This window comes from Paroedura picta, chromosome 2 (genome assembly GCF_049243985.1).
Source record: "Paroedura picta isolate Pp20150507F chromosome 2, Ppicta_v3.0, whole genome shotgun sequence".
NCBI classification, from domain to species: Eukaryota; Metazoa; Chordata; class Lepidosauria; order Squamata; family Gekkonidae; genus Paroedura; species Paroedura picta.
This window is the reverse complement of record NC_135370.1, coordinates 63,831,023-63,845,603: the sequence shown is the minus strand read 5'-3', so window position 1 is coordinate 63,845,603 and position 14,581 is coordinate 63,831,023. Positions and strand designations below refer to the sequence as shown.

Here is a 14,581-nt window from a genome sequence, read left to right as displayed (position 1 = left end):
GTGTGGACCTCAAACATATATTTAATTTAATAGTATTGGATACTATTTGCTAGTCTGATGTTTATTTGGGTGAATGTGTATAGACCATCACACCAGATAGCTAACAGTGGACCGTACAATACTGTACTGGCACCCTCTCAATCTATGTTTTCATTTTTCTTATTGGTTGCTTTGCCAAACTGTTTATTAACGGATGTAAAGGAAAAAAGAGACTGAGAGGCGGGCCTATTTGTAACTGTTATTCTGTCCTCTGTTTCGGCTTCTTCTGCTAACAAATTAGTCTGTGATGTATTGAGATCTTATTCCAGCCTGACCCGAGGATTCTGGGTAAAATCATTCACTTTGATCAAGCCATCTGGTCCAATGCTGTGTAGAGAACATAAAAACACGTGTTTGCTCAGTCATCAGAATTTGATCTAAACATTTTGAACTCCTGTAATACTTAACTACAACATCTTACACCTTTCCAAATATCATTCATAGCTCCGAACACTTTGAAATTCAAGTTATACTTGTATAGTCCTTTAAAAAGGAGAATGGGCATTTGAGCAATATAAGATTTTTTAATTAGTTTTTATAATCTCAGATGAGTTTTCACTGTAATAAAAGTCCTTGCCACAAGGTGGCAGCAGTTATACATATCCTAAACAGAGGCCTGCTTTGCACATGATAGTTGTCCAGGAGTGGAGAGTTCAGCTTGGATAAGCCTGAAAATTCTTGAATCAGTGCTGATTTGAGTACTTTTCAGGCTTATCTGAGCCAAATCACAAATCCCATCAGTTTAAATCAGGTGAATCAGAGAGGCCCAAATTTAGTCAGGCTTCGTTCAGCTGATTCGTGATTCAGCTGATTGAGAAAGACCTTGCCAAACAGCTGATCCTGAGAACTTTTAGTGTCTTCTCAGCAGACCCCTCAGAAGCTGAGGAGAGCCCTCTCTCTGCAGCCTCAGAAAGGTCTGCAGGGGAGAAAGACTCCACCAAGCAGTCTGTCCTCAGGATGGTGGGGTCTTTAAATGCTTCTACTGAAGACCATATGAAGCTGTGGAGAGCTAAGAGGATCAGCTGCTTGGTGTGGTCATTTTTTTCTACAGGCCCTTCTGAGGCTGCAGAGCGATGGCACTCCACAGCTTTGGAGGTGTCTTCACTTCTTGATAGGGTCTTTCTTCCCTACCCTGTTGGAACCAGCTGGAGGCTGCGATGGCTGAGGCATGGAGCTGACTTGTCAGCTCCATGCCTGGCCTCCCCAACCCTGCTGTTGCCCTCGCTTTAAATGCCTTCCTAGTACAGCTAAGCAAGTCTTGCCAGCAGCAGTCCCTGGTATTGTGACATGAAAAAGTTGCATAGAGCTCACCAAAGCTGCCAGAGCATCATCCTAATAACAATTGGCAATGGAGGTTGATGAACTGAAAAGGTATTTTTGTACCATAGCTAAATGAGCATGTACCTCAGTTCTTTCCAATTTAAACTAAATTGAACATAAAATTGCTAAATTTTTACTTCATTATACCTTTGAGATTTATATGTTCTATAAGGAGAAAAATAGAAACATTGTAATGAGCATATAAGCAACTGAATCAAAAATCCATGAGATATTATCAGATGTTTAGATGTATGTTAAACTGAACACTGGGATTTTGCCATGACAGTCCTGTGAATTTTGTATGAGCAGTTTTATAAATTGGGCTATATCTATCTTCTTTATTACCTCAAGACACCGAGTAGATTCTTCTAATATCATTTTTCTAGAAGGTTAGCCACTATTGAGTAAATATACCCTGTAGCTTTAACTATATTAAGTAGAATTACTTACATCTCCTGTTCAATGTAATTCAACATTCGGCTGACATGAGATGCTGAAATCTCCCCATCAACTTCAGCAATATAGGTGTAGAGAAACTGGAAAGTACTGAAAGGAATGCGTGCAGGTCCACTGTCATTTTCATTGGACAAAACCTCGCAAATTATCTTCAGAGTTTTTGCAATAGTCTATTAAAAAAAAGAGTATCAAGTTTGGCCTTTAAAAAAGAGCGACTAGTTAGTATGGATTGGATCCAAAGGACTGCAGGAGAAGACTCATAGAATTAACCTTTCCTGCCATTTCTTCTTTTTAACTAATTGTGCTCCCCAAAAATGATTCCTGGGTCTTGAGGGACTCTCAAGAACATTGTGAGGTATAGAATGGCTTCTGCACTGTACAGGGGGAATTGGCAAAACTCTTACCCTACTCATTTTACTAGAGCAGAATAACCCTTCTGTTTATAGAAAAGATCTTTGGATCGAACCCCATGTTTCTAGAAATATGAACAGCTAAACAGGATAGGATAGGCTTCTTAACTTAGCACATGGTCAATGACTGCTTCAGTCCAGAGTTCTGTTTGCTCTGATGGATCCAGCATAAAACAGACTTTCTTCTTTGCTGCAAGGAGTTTTTATCACATCTGTTTCTCCACCCACTTACCAGGTCAACCAGGCCAGAGAAGCAGGTCCTGGAGATCTCCAGGAATCAACCTTCCTGGAGTATTCCTCTAGCATTTAAAACCTCCCGATCTCTGTTCCCTACTTGAAGGCTTGTCCTACCCATTCGCTTTTCATGGTTAAAATTATTAATAGTATATAGATCTGAGATCATTGTTTTGTGACTGTATTAGGGATTGAAACTGAATCATAAAAATTTGTTTTTTATGATTATCCCATGTTATAGGATAAGTATTTCATGATGAGCTTCAGTATGTTGAAATCACAAGGCAGACATGTAGTTTAATTACAGTTATCTTTAATAATGTGCTGAGAATGAAGCCTAGTGGCTGCAGTACAGTTAATTTAGATTAAATCCATTAATTTAAGTGGGCTTTACTCCTAAATATATGCTGCATTATGCTGCATTGTGACAAAAAAAAAATCAGTTGTTATAAGAATATGTATGTCCCCACACAGGGTCAACAGACAAGGGATGGGAGTTTTGTGCTTCCAAGATGCACCTAGAATGATTTAATTCAGGAGGAAAAGGTGTTTAGCACTTCCCATGTTATTTTTCTGACATGAAATGGCATTGGGAAACTACTTTTTGCCCTCTTGGGGATCTTAACATGTACTGATCTGTTACGAATTAAGTTTCCCCACTGGGCAAATAGCAGCTCTTTAGGGCCAGTTCTGATTGGGAAAACAACACAGGGGAAGGTCTAATCCTCCTTTCCTTGTACACTAGAGTTTCAATGAAAATCTAGTGTATGTGTTCTCTAGAAATACAAAACTCCCAGACCACATCTGGTCATATGACCCAGGGACATACCTTAGACAAATGAAGCATTAGGCCTTGGTTGGTTCATTCAAAAAAATTACTACTCCCTCCCTGTTTCCTTTTACTCAACAGAAGTGGTGATTTGTTCTTAGCCTGTGCAAATAATAGAAAGCATTTTAAAATTCTGTAGAATTTTCATCACTGAACATACAAATGCTGCATTAAGAACTCATTAGACAAACATTGTAAATGTGAAAAAAAAATTATGCTGGGGTAAACTCTATGCTCAAGAATCCAGATACTGTGGTAGATTGGGGGGGGGCAGTGGAAGGGAGACAAAGGTTAAGAAGGAGAAACCATACAGAATTGTATTATTCCAGTAAATACGTAGGGATCAAGAAACTAAAAAGCTTATTATGTAAAATCTGACAACCAATTTGGAAGTTACGTATGATTGGCCATATATCTATATGAAAGGGAATCCTCCCTTCCCCACAAATCAAAATCTGTTAGTTCCATCTGCTTTTTATTTTTTGCTCACCTGAAGTCAAAATCTTCTGTGAAATCAGAATTATCTCCACAGCAGCTAACTGTAATGTTACAAATACAAGATTATGACTTCAGATGAAGAATAAACTGCAGGAACAGGTGGATTCACAAACACAAGCAAGCCAGGTTCACAAAAGCTGCCTCTAGTAAAATAGTCTGAGGAGTGTAATAGAGAGGCAGGGAATACTATAGATCCAGGTAAGTTGATTTGACAGATGCTTTACCTAATCTTGTCTGTATTAATACCAATATAATGATCAGTTGAAAAGCAATTACAATGTTGTCACAGCCTTATAGGACTGGTACTTCTATTAATTCACAGCTGTTCTGAGCACAGACCTGATATAACAGCCTTGGAGCTTCTTTCATGCTCTGTAACATAACACCACCCTGATTAGGATGTCCCATTCTTGTCATATCTCAGAGGCTAAGCAGGGTCTGCCATAGTTAGTATTTGGATGGGAGACTACCAAAAAAGCACAAGGGTTACTACACAAAGCTGGGCAATATCAAACCTCTGAGTCTCCTGCCTTGAAATCCAATGTAGTCATCACAAATCAGCTGAGACTTGATGCCCCCTCCCAGATCAGCTGTGTAATCAGCTAATAGCTATGCTGGACTAAGCATACAGTAAACATCGTGGTTTCACTGAATGAAAAAGCTTGCTAATAACAGAAACAGTTAATTCTCATACGTGTGGTTTAGCTAAAACAAGTGGGGAACCCACAGCATTTTTCAGTGGCATTTCATCTCCCCCACCACTATTTACTCTTTCCCTTCCCTGAAAGTCCCCCAAACTTCTCCCCTTTTTCTTTTTTCTCTCTGCTTCTCACTCACTCACTACTCACTCACCAGCCAACCTGCCTTTATCTGTTCATTCATCTAAAAGTTTTTGTCCTTCCCTCCCCTGGCACCCCAGGAAAACATTTGCCAAATTGTGCGCTACTGTAAGCTGGGCACAGCTGCATGGTGGAGAATCCTCACAGATTTGCTAGTGGCACACATCTTCCCTTGTATCCCACTTTCCACACTATTTCCTCTTTTCCTCCTCCTGGCAGCCCTCATCGTCATTTTCATCCACTTCCTTTTAGCTTTTCACCCATCCACCAATTTTAGGCACCCCCCCCACCCATGTTTAGGTATATTTTATTATTAACTTCATTTATACCCAGTATTATTTCAGAATGGGGACGCAAGGTAGTTTACATCATTCTCCTATCCGCCTTTGTATCTGCACAACAACTCTGTAAGGTAGGTTAAGATGAAAATTTGTAACTGGTCCCAAGGCCACCTAGTGTGGCAAAGTGATATTTGAATCCAGGTCTCCCAGACTCTAATATGAAACCTTAACTATATCATAGTAGCCTTTGAGGATTGGCTGCTTCTGAACTGTGCCTAGGAGCTGTGCCTGGGTAAACTATGCTATTTCGGTAGTATCAAGTCATCCAGCTGTTGATGAGTCTAGCCCCAATAAATCTTTCTTCAAAAGCCAAAACAGCCCATACCTTTTACTGACAGAAACCAAAACTTGAAAGCTAGCAATTTTATTGTAATTACTGAGCAACATCCACCAAGATGGCATTCATTTCTTAAAACTACAGGTGCACTTTCTTTTATTTGAGAAGGGGAGGTTAACTGCCAGTGCATTTTTTTTTCAGATTTGGTGCTTCTCTCAAGTTTGTAGAAAGGTTTGTCTTGTCCATTCATGCCCCCAGACTTCAATTTAAGTATCTACAGATGGGGCCATGTTGAGAATTGGATATATTGATGTAAGGTGACCAGATTTTAACATCGGTAAAGTGATGTTGGGTTCTTGAGTAAGGTCATTGATCGGGTGGATTCTTGAGTAAAAATTTGGTCTATATGGAGCAACAAAAAGTTTCATAGAATGCAAAAATAGTATTGTAATATATATCTTTTAATTTCAACATAAGTACAATTTGCCAGGTATCCCCAGATGTCCCTCCAGAAGTGGGACAATCTGGTCACCTTATATTGATGCCTTTAATTAATCTTCTAGTGTTATTAAAAAAATTGCTCAGAATAAATCAAATGCTATCCCCAAATTATCAATCTGTATAGTACTTTTATAATTTGTGAGAGGTTTTGGGGGTTTGTTTTTTTGCTTTTATTTACAATTCATTTGAGGTAAAAAAAAATCCAAACTCTGACACAACACCCTGCCCAACCTTCAGTTTGAAGGGGTGATTTAACCATCTCAGAATATATGGTTTATAAGCTGTGTTTGGAATCAGTCTTGGGTACAAATATAAGTTGTCCGAAGTTAAAATGACACATACATTTAAGGTTAATTATTTAAGGAATACAAGTGTACTTGAAATTGAAGAAAAAAACAACTTACAACTCCGAGAGAACTACAGGCCAGAGCTAAAAACTTGAGCCATTCAATTTCTTCAGTAAAACGCCCAACATTCATGACACTTTCAAAGAGATCTGAAGGGAGATTGAGCACCTTCCACATTTGGGCTAGTTCATCTACATGGACTATCAACCTTCCACCCACCTAGAAAGAAATAATGAATAACAGTATCCATTATAAGAGAAGAACCAATTGCATATTTCTGTTTCTTTTTACAGGTCTGGTTATTCTTATGAACTTCAGTTTCTATCTTAAAAGTTTCAGAGCCAGCAAACATTTTATTAATTCTGTAGAACAGAAAAGCACTCATCTAACTGATATAAAACTGAGCAGATTTGCATACCTGTACCACCCTAGATATGTTCTTGTGAGGAACATGCTGTCTCTGATTATCACTGAATCAAAGCAAAGATGGGATATAGATTATGCAGATTCTAATAGTTTTACCTGTTGTACAGAGTTAGTATTAAGGATCATATTATCTTGCAACTATGATGTCCTCTTTCACTACTGCTTTAAAAAGAAACAGTCAAAATTAGGGCTTTCAAAGTGGAGGGATGGGTAGAAGATCACTGCATATATGGTAACTCATCAAGACACAGGCAGATGTAAGTGTTTGATTCTGAGACTGGAGCCTTGATGTGCTGTAGCCAAACAGCACCAACCCAGCTCAGGCCTTTTGGAATGCATAGCCCCAGGTTAATATCTGTGTTCATCCTTGTACTGACTTGACTTCTACTGAGCTAAAGATGCTGAGGGCACATATATACTCTGCAGCTGAGCCAAGGATTTGTTTTCCATTGCTTCTTATTGACAATTTATGCACTGGGAATTTCAGTGTCTCAGCTTCCATGCAGGAGCACAAATTGGGGGCAGATGAGGCACACCAGGCCAAATGTTCCCCGTACGGGTGCAGGAAGAGGTGGGGCAACCTGCCACAACTAAAACTCCAGTCTGCAGCTTGGAATGAAACCTCCAGTGCATAAACGGTCATTGTGTCTCCCATAGGGATCCAGTAGGATTTTTCTGTTTGGGGCCTGAACTGACTAAAATTTGCCTTACTGAATAATAATAAAATTCTTTACACCAGTGGTCCCCAACCTTTTTTATCACTGGGGACTTGTCAATGCTTGACAATTTTACTGAGGCCCGGGGTAGTCTTTTGCCGAGGGACGTCACTGCTGCCGCCTGAGCCCCTGCTCCGCTTACTTTCTTGCCAGTACCCCTGACTTCCCACCACCCACTGGGTGGCGCTGCCAGCAGCAGCTGTGCAGTGCCACGCCAACGGGGAGTCCCAGCCATGGCGGCCTCCAGAGAGTACCAAAGGTGAGCTGGCGGCAGAGTGGCAGAGCAGCCCCCGAGGCAACAGTCGGGAAGGAGGATGAGGAGGAGCCGGTACGACTGATCCACGGACTGGTCCCAGTCCCCGGACCAGGGGTTCAGGACAGCTGCTTTACACAGGCCAGCTTTTTGGGTGGAGAGAGTGGAAGTGTTGTAAATATTGTTCTTGTAAATAAAATATGTCCTACCACGTTAAAATAGTACTCTGACTCTAATCCAAGTTCTGATTTGGGAGAATGTACTGCTAGGATTTTTTAAAACTTATTTATTTGAATAATTAAATTATATCACATGTGAATTCAGTATGTGTCACACAGATGTGCAGTAAACAACACTTTGAAGATATTGGTATGGATACTGAGTGCTAGGATGTTTCATACAAAATCTGTGTTTTTTTTTTGTAGTGAATGTTATGCACTCTGACTCCAGCTAGATGTGACTTTTTAAAATGAATCAGTTGGGTTTATCTGACTTGATTCTCATTCTTGCAGCTACGGGGAACTAATTTCCCAAGAGCCTAGCATGGGTAGAATGGAGGGTTTAGTTTTCTTTTGCTAATATGAAATAGCCCCAGAGGATTTTATTTGCCCTGTTGGGAGCAATACAACCTTAGGAACTATTTTGGATCAAAAGATAGGTTGAGGGGAGTCAAAAGCCTCTTTTCCCTCTGTACTGGTCCCATTCTGAATTGGGCCACCATGGTATTTTGGCCCAGCTGATGAGTCTGGCCCAGCTGATGTCTACTTTGGGAATGAGTGTTAAACCCTAACCCAGCCTGTTTTTGTTTTGTTTTTTAATGTCATGTCTAATGTGAGCCTAAAAAGTCATGCCTGCTACAATAAAATAATTATTTGGTGTTTTTCAAATTCAACTTCCTGTGATAACAACTTTAGGATAGCTATTTTAAAATGACGTTTGTCTTTAGACTTCGAAGCCAATTTACCATCTTGATTGGTATTCCTAGGTTAGTACTCCTAACAGGAGACTGGCTCCTGCTTCTCTGTTTGAGTTGTGTATTAGATCTACCCATGTATTTATGTATAATATTGTTTCCTCGCATTTCTTATTGGTAGTGATGGGGACATGATAAAATTCTCCTGTGGGAGAGACTGGCAGAGGAATTCATAGATCACAGAAAGATCACAGATCACAGAATCATAGAGTTGGAAGGGGCCATACAGGCCATCTAGTCCAACCCCCCTGCTCAACGCAGGATCAGCCCAAAGCATCCTAAAGCATCCAAGAAAAGTGTGTATCCAACCTTTGCTTGAAGACTGCCAGTGAGGGGGAGCTCACCACCTCCTTAGGCAGCCTATTCCACTGCTGAACTACTCTGACTGTAAAAATTTTTCCCCCTGATATCTAGCCTATATCGTTGTAGTTTAAACCCATTACTGCGTGTCCTCTCCTCTGCAGCCAACGGAAACATCATCCCGCCCTCCTCCAAGTGACAACCTTTCAAATACTTAAAGAGGGCTATCATGTCCCCTCTCAGCCTCCTTTTCTCCAGGCTGAACATTCCCAAGTCCCTCAACCTATCTTCATAGGGCTTGGTCCTTTGGCCCCAGATCATCCTCGTCGCTCTCCTCTGTACCCTTTCAATTTTATCTACGTCCTTCTTGAAGTGAGGCCTCCAGAACTGCACACAGTTTTCCAGGTGTGGTCTGACCAGTGCCGTATAAAATGGGACTATGACATCTTGTGATTTTGATGTGATATGGTTGTATCACATCAACCATATCACGTCATATATGGTTGTAGGTGCAAGCTCTTCTCTGGGGAGTGGTTGACGACTTTAATTGTATTTCCTTTGAGCTCTAGTGCACTTATCTAAAGTTGATAAGCAAGTCTTTGTCCTATACTAATTCTAAGAAATATTGACGAATCAGGGCTGAGGGTTTCATAAAGCAAATTTCCTTCTGCTAATGAGCCATCCCATTTCAAACAGTGCCATTTTCCCCACCCTTTTCTGCTGTGTGATCTTCCTTAAAGGTTATTTTAAAATGTTCCAAGTTGAGTGCTTTAGCGCTAAAACAATATAACAATGGAATTAAGGCATCTCAGTGCTGCCACTATTGCATTGAAGTGCCATATTGGATTAACACTACTACGCTCAACTTAAAAAGTTAAAAAAAAGTTCACAGAAAATCACACAATTAAAAAGCCACCCTGCCTCAATACAACTGTCACCAGAGATCATTTGTCAGGGCGACCAACATAATGTCCACACCATGGCCAGGTCAGAAGCGAGACTGGAAAGGGTCAAGAGCCAAAGTATCTTCCAAGTATGCCAGAAGGTGGTCCACCGCAACCCTTTCAATCACCTTGCCCAGAAATGTTAAGAGTGAGACTGGTCAGTAACTGGCCAGGTCATGCGGGCCCAGAGATGACTTTTTCAGCAGCAGGCAAACCATCACTTCCTTGAACCCTTCCAGGAACTCTCCAAAAGTAAGGGAGAGGTCTCTCATACTAAGACAGGAGGAAAGATAGTTGTGTTTCAGTACTCCTCCAAATGTCCCAATTATTCCTTTGGATAAAGTGGACATCGAGTTTGTGAGAGTAAAACCTTGTTTTGAAAATCATTTTACTCATTTCAAAGAAAACTATTGGTTCCCCCCCCCCTCAATACTCCCCAAAAATTTCCAGTTTCTTTGCTGAACATTTGTTTTAGAAAATTCTCAGAAAAAATGGTGGAAAACTGCTCCCTCACCCTGAGTTTTCCCATTCCCCCCATGTTTTCACATCTATAATTGTATCCTCTTTGTCATCGCACCAAGCGAATGAAGAAACTAAAAGCTTGAATCATGTCAAAAAATGTAGCTATTGTGGTATAAAATAGTTGATAACTATGCATAAAAACATTCAGCCTTATGTACTTGCCCCAAAATGGAAAGGAGATGTTTCTTACTCTCTGGTGTAAGACCTTCAAGAGCTCTGGAGTAAGCTCTGCCCAGTTTGATAAAGGGACCCTTTCTGTTCGCTCTCTTACTGGAGGAAGCTCTCCACGGGCCATGGCACCAAAATAGCTGGACAAAAAGACAAAACAAGTTCTTGTGTTTTTACCCACAGCTGTTAACTGTAAAGATGACAATTGCTTAACAATTTAAATAGAGTTTATTTTAATTTTAAAAATGTATAGTCCGCAAATCAAAGTTCTTAATTGGGTCATAATATAAAAATGCATTAATTAATGGGATAATCATATGCATGCAATCTTGAACTCCTTGGAGAAATCTTGAGCTCCTTGGAGAAACAGGAATGATAGAAACATGCTAATTAAAACCACATCTTGAAAAACTAATCGTAAAGGATAAAAATAACAGACTCTTTAAACAAAAAGGCCTTATCTTTTTTTTTTGCTCAAATACTCTTGCTTTCAGCAAAGACGAAGTTTTCTCTAAGTTATTTGGTTTGCATGGTGCAAGCAACAACAACCATTTTCAAATAATGAATCTATTATTAACAGTTTAGTTAACAGGGTTAGTCAAACTGCAATCCTCCAGATGTCCACGGACTACAATTCCCATGAACCCCTGCCAGCATTTGCTGGCAGGGGCTCATGGGAATTGTAGTCCACTGACATCTGGAAGGCCGCACTTTGACTATCCCTGAAATATTGTAGCATCAATCTGAGAACCATCTCCAATGCTGCAATTTGCACAAAATTCATATTACTTCTGTTGTATTGTTGGATTTAAACATCACAATCATGTTGTTTCCTCATACTTCGCCACAAATTTTAATGGAAACCGTCCTGAGCCTCAGGAGAGGGTGGTGCATAATAAAATAAATAATAAATTAACCCAGAGGTATTCATCTGTCTGGCATGACTATGTCCTTTTGCTATGGTGATTCTTGGCATAAGCATGTTTCTCCCATAAGCAAATGTGGTTTATTGGTCATTCAAATAGAATTGTTCTGTACTGTAGTCGTGGATTAGAGAATCGGACACATTTTCCCACTCTTACTTGATGTCTTATTGCAAGTCTCACAGTGCCATCCTGAGCAGAATTATATTCTTCTAAGCCACACATTTTCTTTAATGGATTTAGAAGGGTGTAACTCTGCTTAAGATGGCACTAACAGTTCATTAGCCTAACCTGTTTCACAAGGTTGTGGAGAAGCTAAAGTACTATTCTTCACTTTTGACTAACATGGAAAACACTTGATATAAAAAATATACTGTCTATCAGAGCCCTGTGGTTGAAATCAGAAAAAGTTGCTTATGTTAAGAGTTTTGACCACTGTACTTGTGACAGTGAAGTTACTCATACTGTGCAATAATACCTTTGAGGCTGTGACCACTGAGCTGGACAAATGCTTAAATTTATATATACTTGTTCATGCTTGCTTCTCTAAATATTCCTGATTGAACTTATAAAGGAACATTTCATGATGCGGGGTGGGGTGGAATAATGATTTTTGTATTTGTCTAAGTCAGCTGTGTCCTGACCCAGACAACCAAAGCTAACCTGATCTTGTTAGATCTAGGAAGCTAAGCAGGATCAGCCATGGTTAGTATTGGGATAAGAGACACTAAGAAAGTCCAGGGTCACTATGCAGACAATGACAAACACCTCTGAATGTCTCTTGCCTTGATAACCCCATGGGGTGGCCATAAGTCAGCTGTGACTTGACAGCAAAAAAAAAAAAAAAAAAAAGTATGAGCCAACTATGCCAACCTGAGGATCTTCTGGCATTATAGCTCATTTCTGGACATCAGCAATCAGTTTCCCTGGAGGGTGGAATTGATGGCTTTGTACCCCACTGAAGTCCCTGTCCTTCCTAGCTCTGTGCCCAAATATCCCAAGAGTTCTGAGCCTGGATCTGGCAACCCTACCCTACTGAGGGCCAAGGGGGATCCGGCAACTTTAGTTTATACAGTTGCAAGATGTTATGATAACCTTGGGGCATCATTGTTTACATTCAAGATAAGGCTCAATTTGTGTTTAATTTCTGCTAAATGTATCCTGTTGGTTGTGGTGGTCAGAAAACTACACTGCCACTATGTGTGTCCTTAAAAAAACAAATGTCGTAAATTTTAACAATTAAAGCTGATTACTTAATGAAAGTTGTGTTAATACGGAATTTTAATGAATAAGGGGTAATGAAGGGCCCATCGTTGTATGAAAACTGTCTTGCAGAAATGAAAACCACATTTTGACAAGCTACATACTTGGAATTCTATAAGCAAAACTATCTCTTAATAATCTTTAAGTATACTGGGATATCCCTGACCTGATCCCATCGAAAACTAAGCAGGGTCAGCCCTGGCCAGTATTGGGATAGGAAATATCCAAGTAATGCCAGGGTTGTGATGTGGAGGCAGGTGATGGGTCACTGTAAGTCAGCTGTGATTTGATGGCACTTTCTACCACATTGGATTTAAGCAAACATATTTTTCTGGAAATAATGAACTTACTCAGAAGACCATTGTATGAGATCTGGAGGCTGAGTCCGAATAGCAGCTTTTGTAAACTGCTTCAGCAAATCTGGAAGCTCTGGAGGGATACATATTTGTTTGTCTGTCTGTGGCATAATTACTCTTCCTGTAAAAAAAATAATAGCCATTTTGCAACTGTATCTGAAAAGACTAGGAAAGGAAATCTAAATTACTCATTGAGCAAAAAGAATTAGCCTGCTGGTGAAATTTCTGTTAGCCAGTAAGATAGTGTTTTAGAAAGTTGAAAAAATCAAGACTAGAATTATAGTGGTACAGAATCACATAGATCTTTCTTAAATAGCTACTACACTTTAACAACTGTGTGTGTTACCTGTGTTTTGTTACCCAACCTGGTGGAATGAGCTCCCAGGAGAGCTAAGGGCCCTAAAGGAGCTATCAGAGTTCTTCAGGGCCTGCAAAATGGAGCTCTTCTTTGGGACTTGTTGGTCTTGAAGGACATATGGCACTTTGAGATTTACCAAAAAAATTACAAAAAATTCAGTGTAATATACCACATCCAGTGTGAAAATGACTGCTTAGTTTCTGTTATAATTATTAGCTGTGATTTGAAACACCTGAGTGTTTGTGTCACAAGAAAGATTCATTTGTACCCCATGGTTTCCTTAAGGATGAAAAACTAGATTCACCTTAAATGAGTCTAGAGCTTTCCAGCTGCTGGAAGAAAAGGTCATGGCCTCACTTCCACCAGGGACTGAAAACAAGGAAAAGTGCTTGTAGGTGGGTTTAAAGAACACACCTGTCCTATTGCTTAAGTATAATATGCAAAAGCCAATAGTTCCTTCATTTCTGTAAGGCATATTATCTTTTAACTTTTACCTACATATTTGCTGTTGATTTAAATAATCCAAAACCCTGCCATCAACTAATTAGGCAGATGGGCATGCATGTAATAGTAATCACACTCTGCCTGAAATATTTGGAAATAAAATATAACTCAAGGAAATGACAAGATCTTAGTGAAGTCAGGGGATTTGCATGACGTGCTGCATGCCAAAGCAGTTTCAAGGCACATTTAATAAGCACTATTGACTCAACCCCCCTGAACATACATTCTAATTACTGGTCTGCCCCACGCCCAATATTCTCTATTAGCTCAACCCATACATTGATAATTGTTGTCATCTCACTTCTTCTCCCTTAAGGACAATTTATCCCTAATCCTTGACAATATTCTCACATCCAGCAGCCTCTTTTGCTGCCAGGGATTAGTGCAGTGGGTTAAGAATTCTGCCCCCATTTTTTTCCTCAATTACCGGAGGCTGAGGAGACTCAGCCTCTTTTTGAAGATTGGCCAGCTGTTGTTTTGGGACGGTCACACCAGGCTGTATCGGGGTCTTCACGCTGCTCGCACCCAAGTTGGGCCCTTGCATTAACTCAGGCCTTTTGTTTAACTGCAGCTCTAGGTATCCTAGTAACCAAAACTCTTACCTCATAAAGGCACTGGTTCTGTCAGACCAATAAGCGCAGGTGTGAGTTTTGAAAAGATCTCAAGGTTCTCAGTAGGGAATTAGAGCTTCAACAGAGAGGGGCAAAGAAGTCTCAAACATGTGAAAGGCAAGTCTCTTGTATAATTTCAGTACTTTTGTGTTGGAGAGAGCCATAGCTGTGTA

General features: G+C 40.1%; 1 protein-coding gene across 1 annotated transcript; it reads right to left on the bottom strand.

The window, feature by feature from the left end:
• Position 1: 1 nt before the first annotated feature.
• Positions 2-14,376, bottom strand: LOC143829468 (ropporin-1). The gene is made up of 6 exons (XM_077320433.1): positions 14,225-14,376; positions 12,930-13,056; positions 10,416-10,533; positions 6,149-6,310; positions 1,810-1,985; positions 2-366 (listed from the first exon to the last, which is right to left on the bottom strand). Exons 2-6 carry the CDS (start codon positions 13,043-13,045, stop codon positions 300-302), a joined length of 639 nt encoding a protein of 212 aa, XP_077176548.1. The 5' UTR covers positions 13,046-13,056; positions 14,225-14,376; the 3' UTR covers positions 2-299.
• Positions 14,377-14,581: the final 205 nt, after the last annotated feature.

Excerpts from the sequence above, each read along its gene's own strand:
- LOC143829468 (XM_077320433.1), bottom strand. The coding sequence starts at position 13,045 with ATGCCACAGACAGACAAACAAATATGTATCCCTCCAGAGCTTCCAGAT. Across the intron at positions 10,534-12,929 it reads CTCATACAATGGTCTTCTGA|CTATTTTGGTGCCATGGCCC; the intron begins GTAAGTTCATTA and ends CTTTTTGTCCAG. Across the intron at positions 367-1,809 it reads AATTACATTGAACAGGAGAT|CATTGGACCAGATGGCTTGA; the intron begins GTAAGTAATTCT and ends TTCTCTACACAG.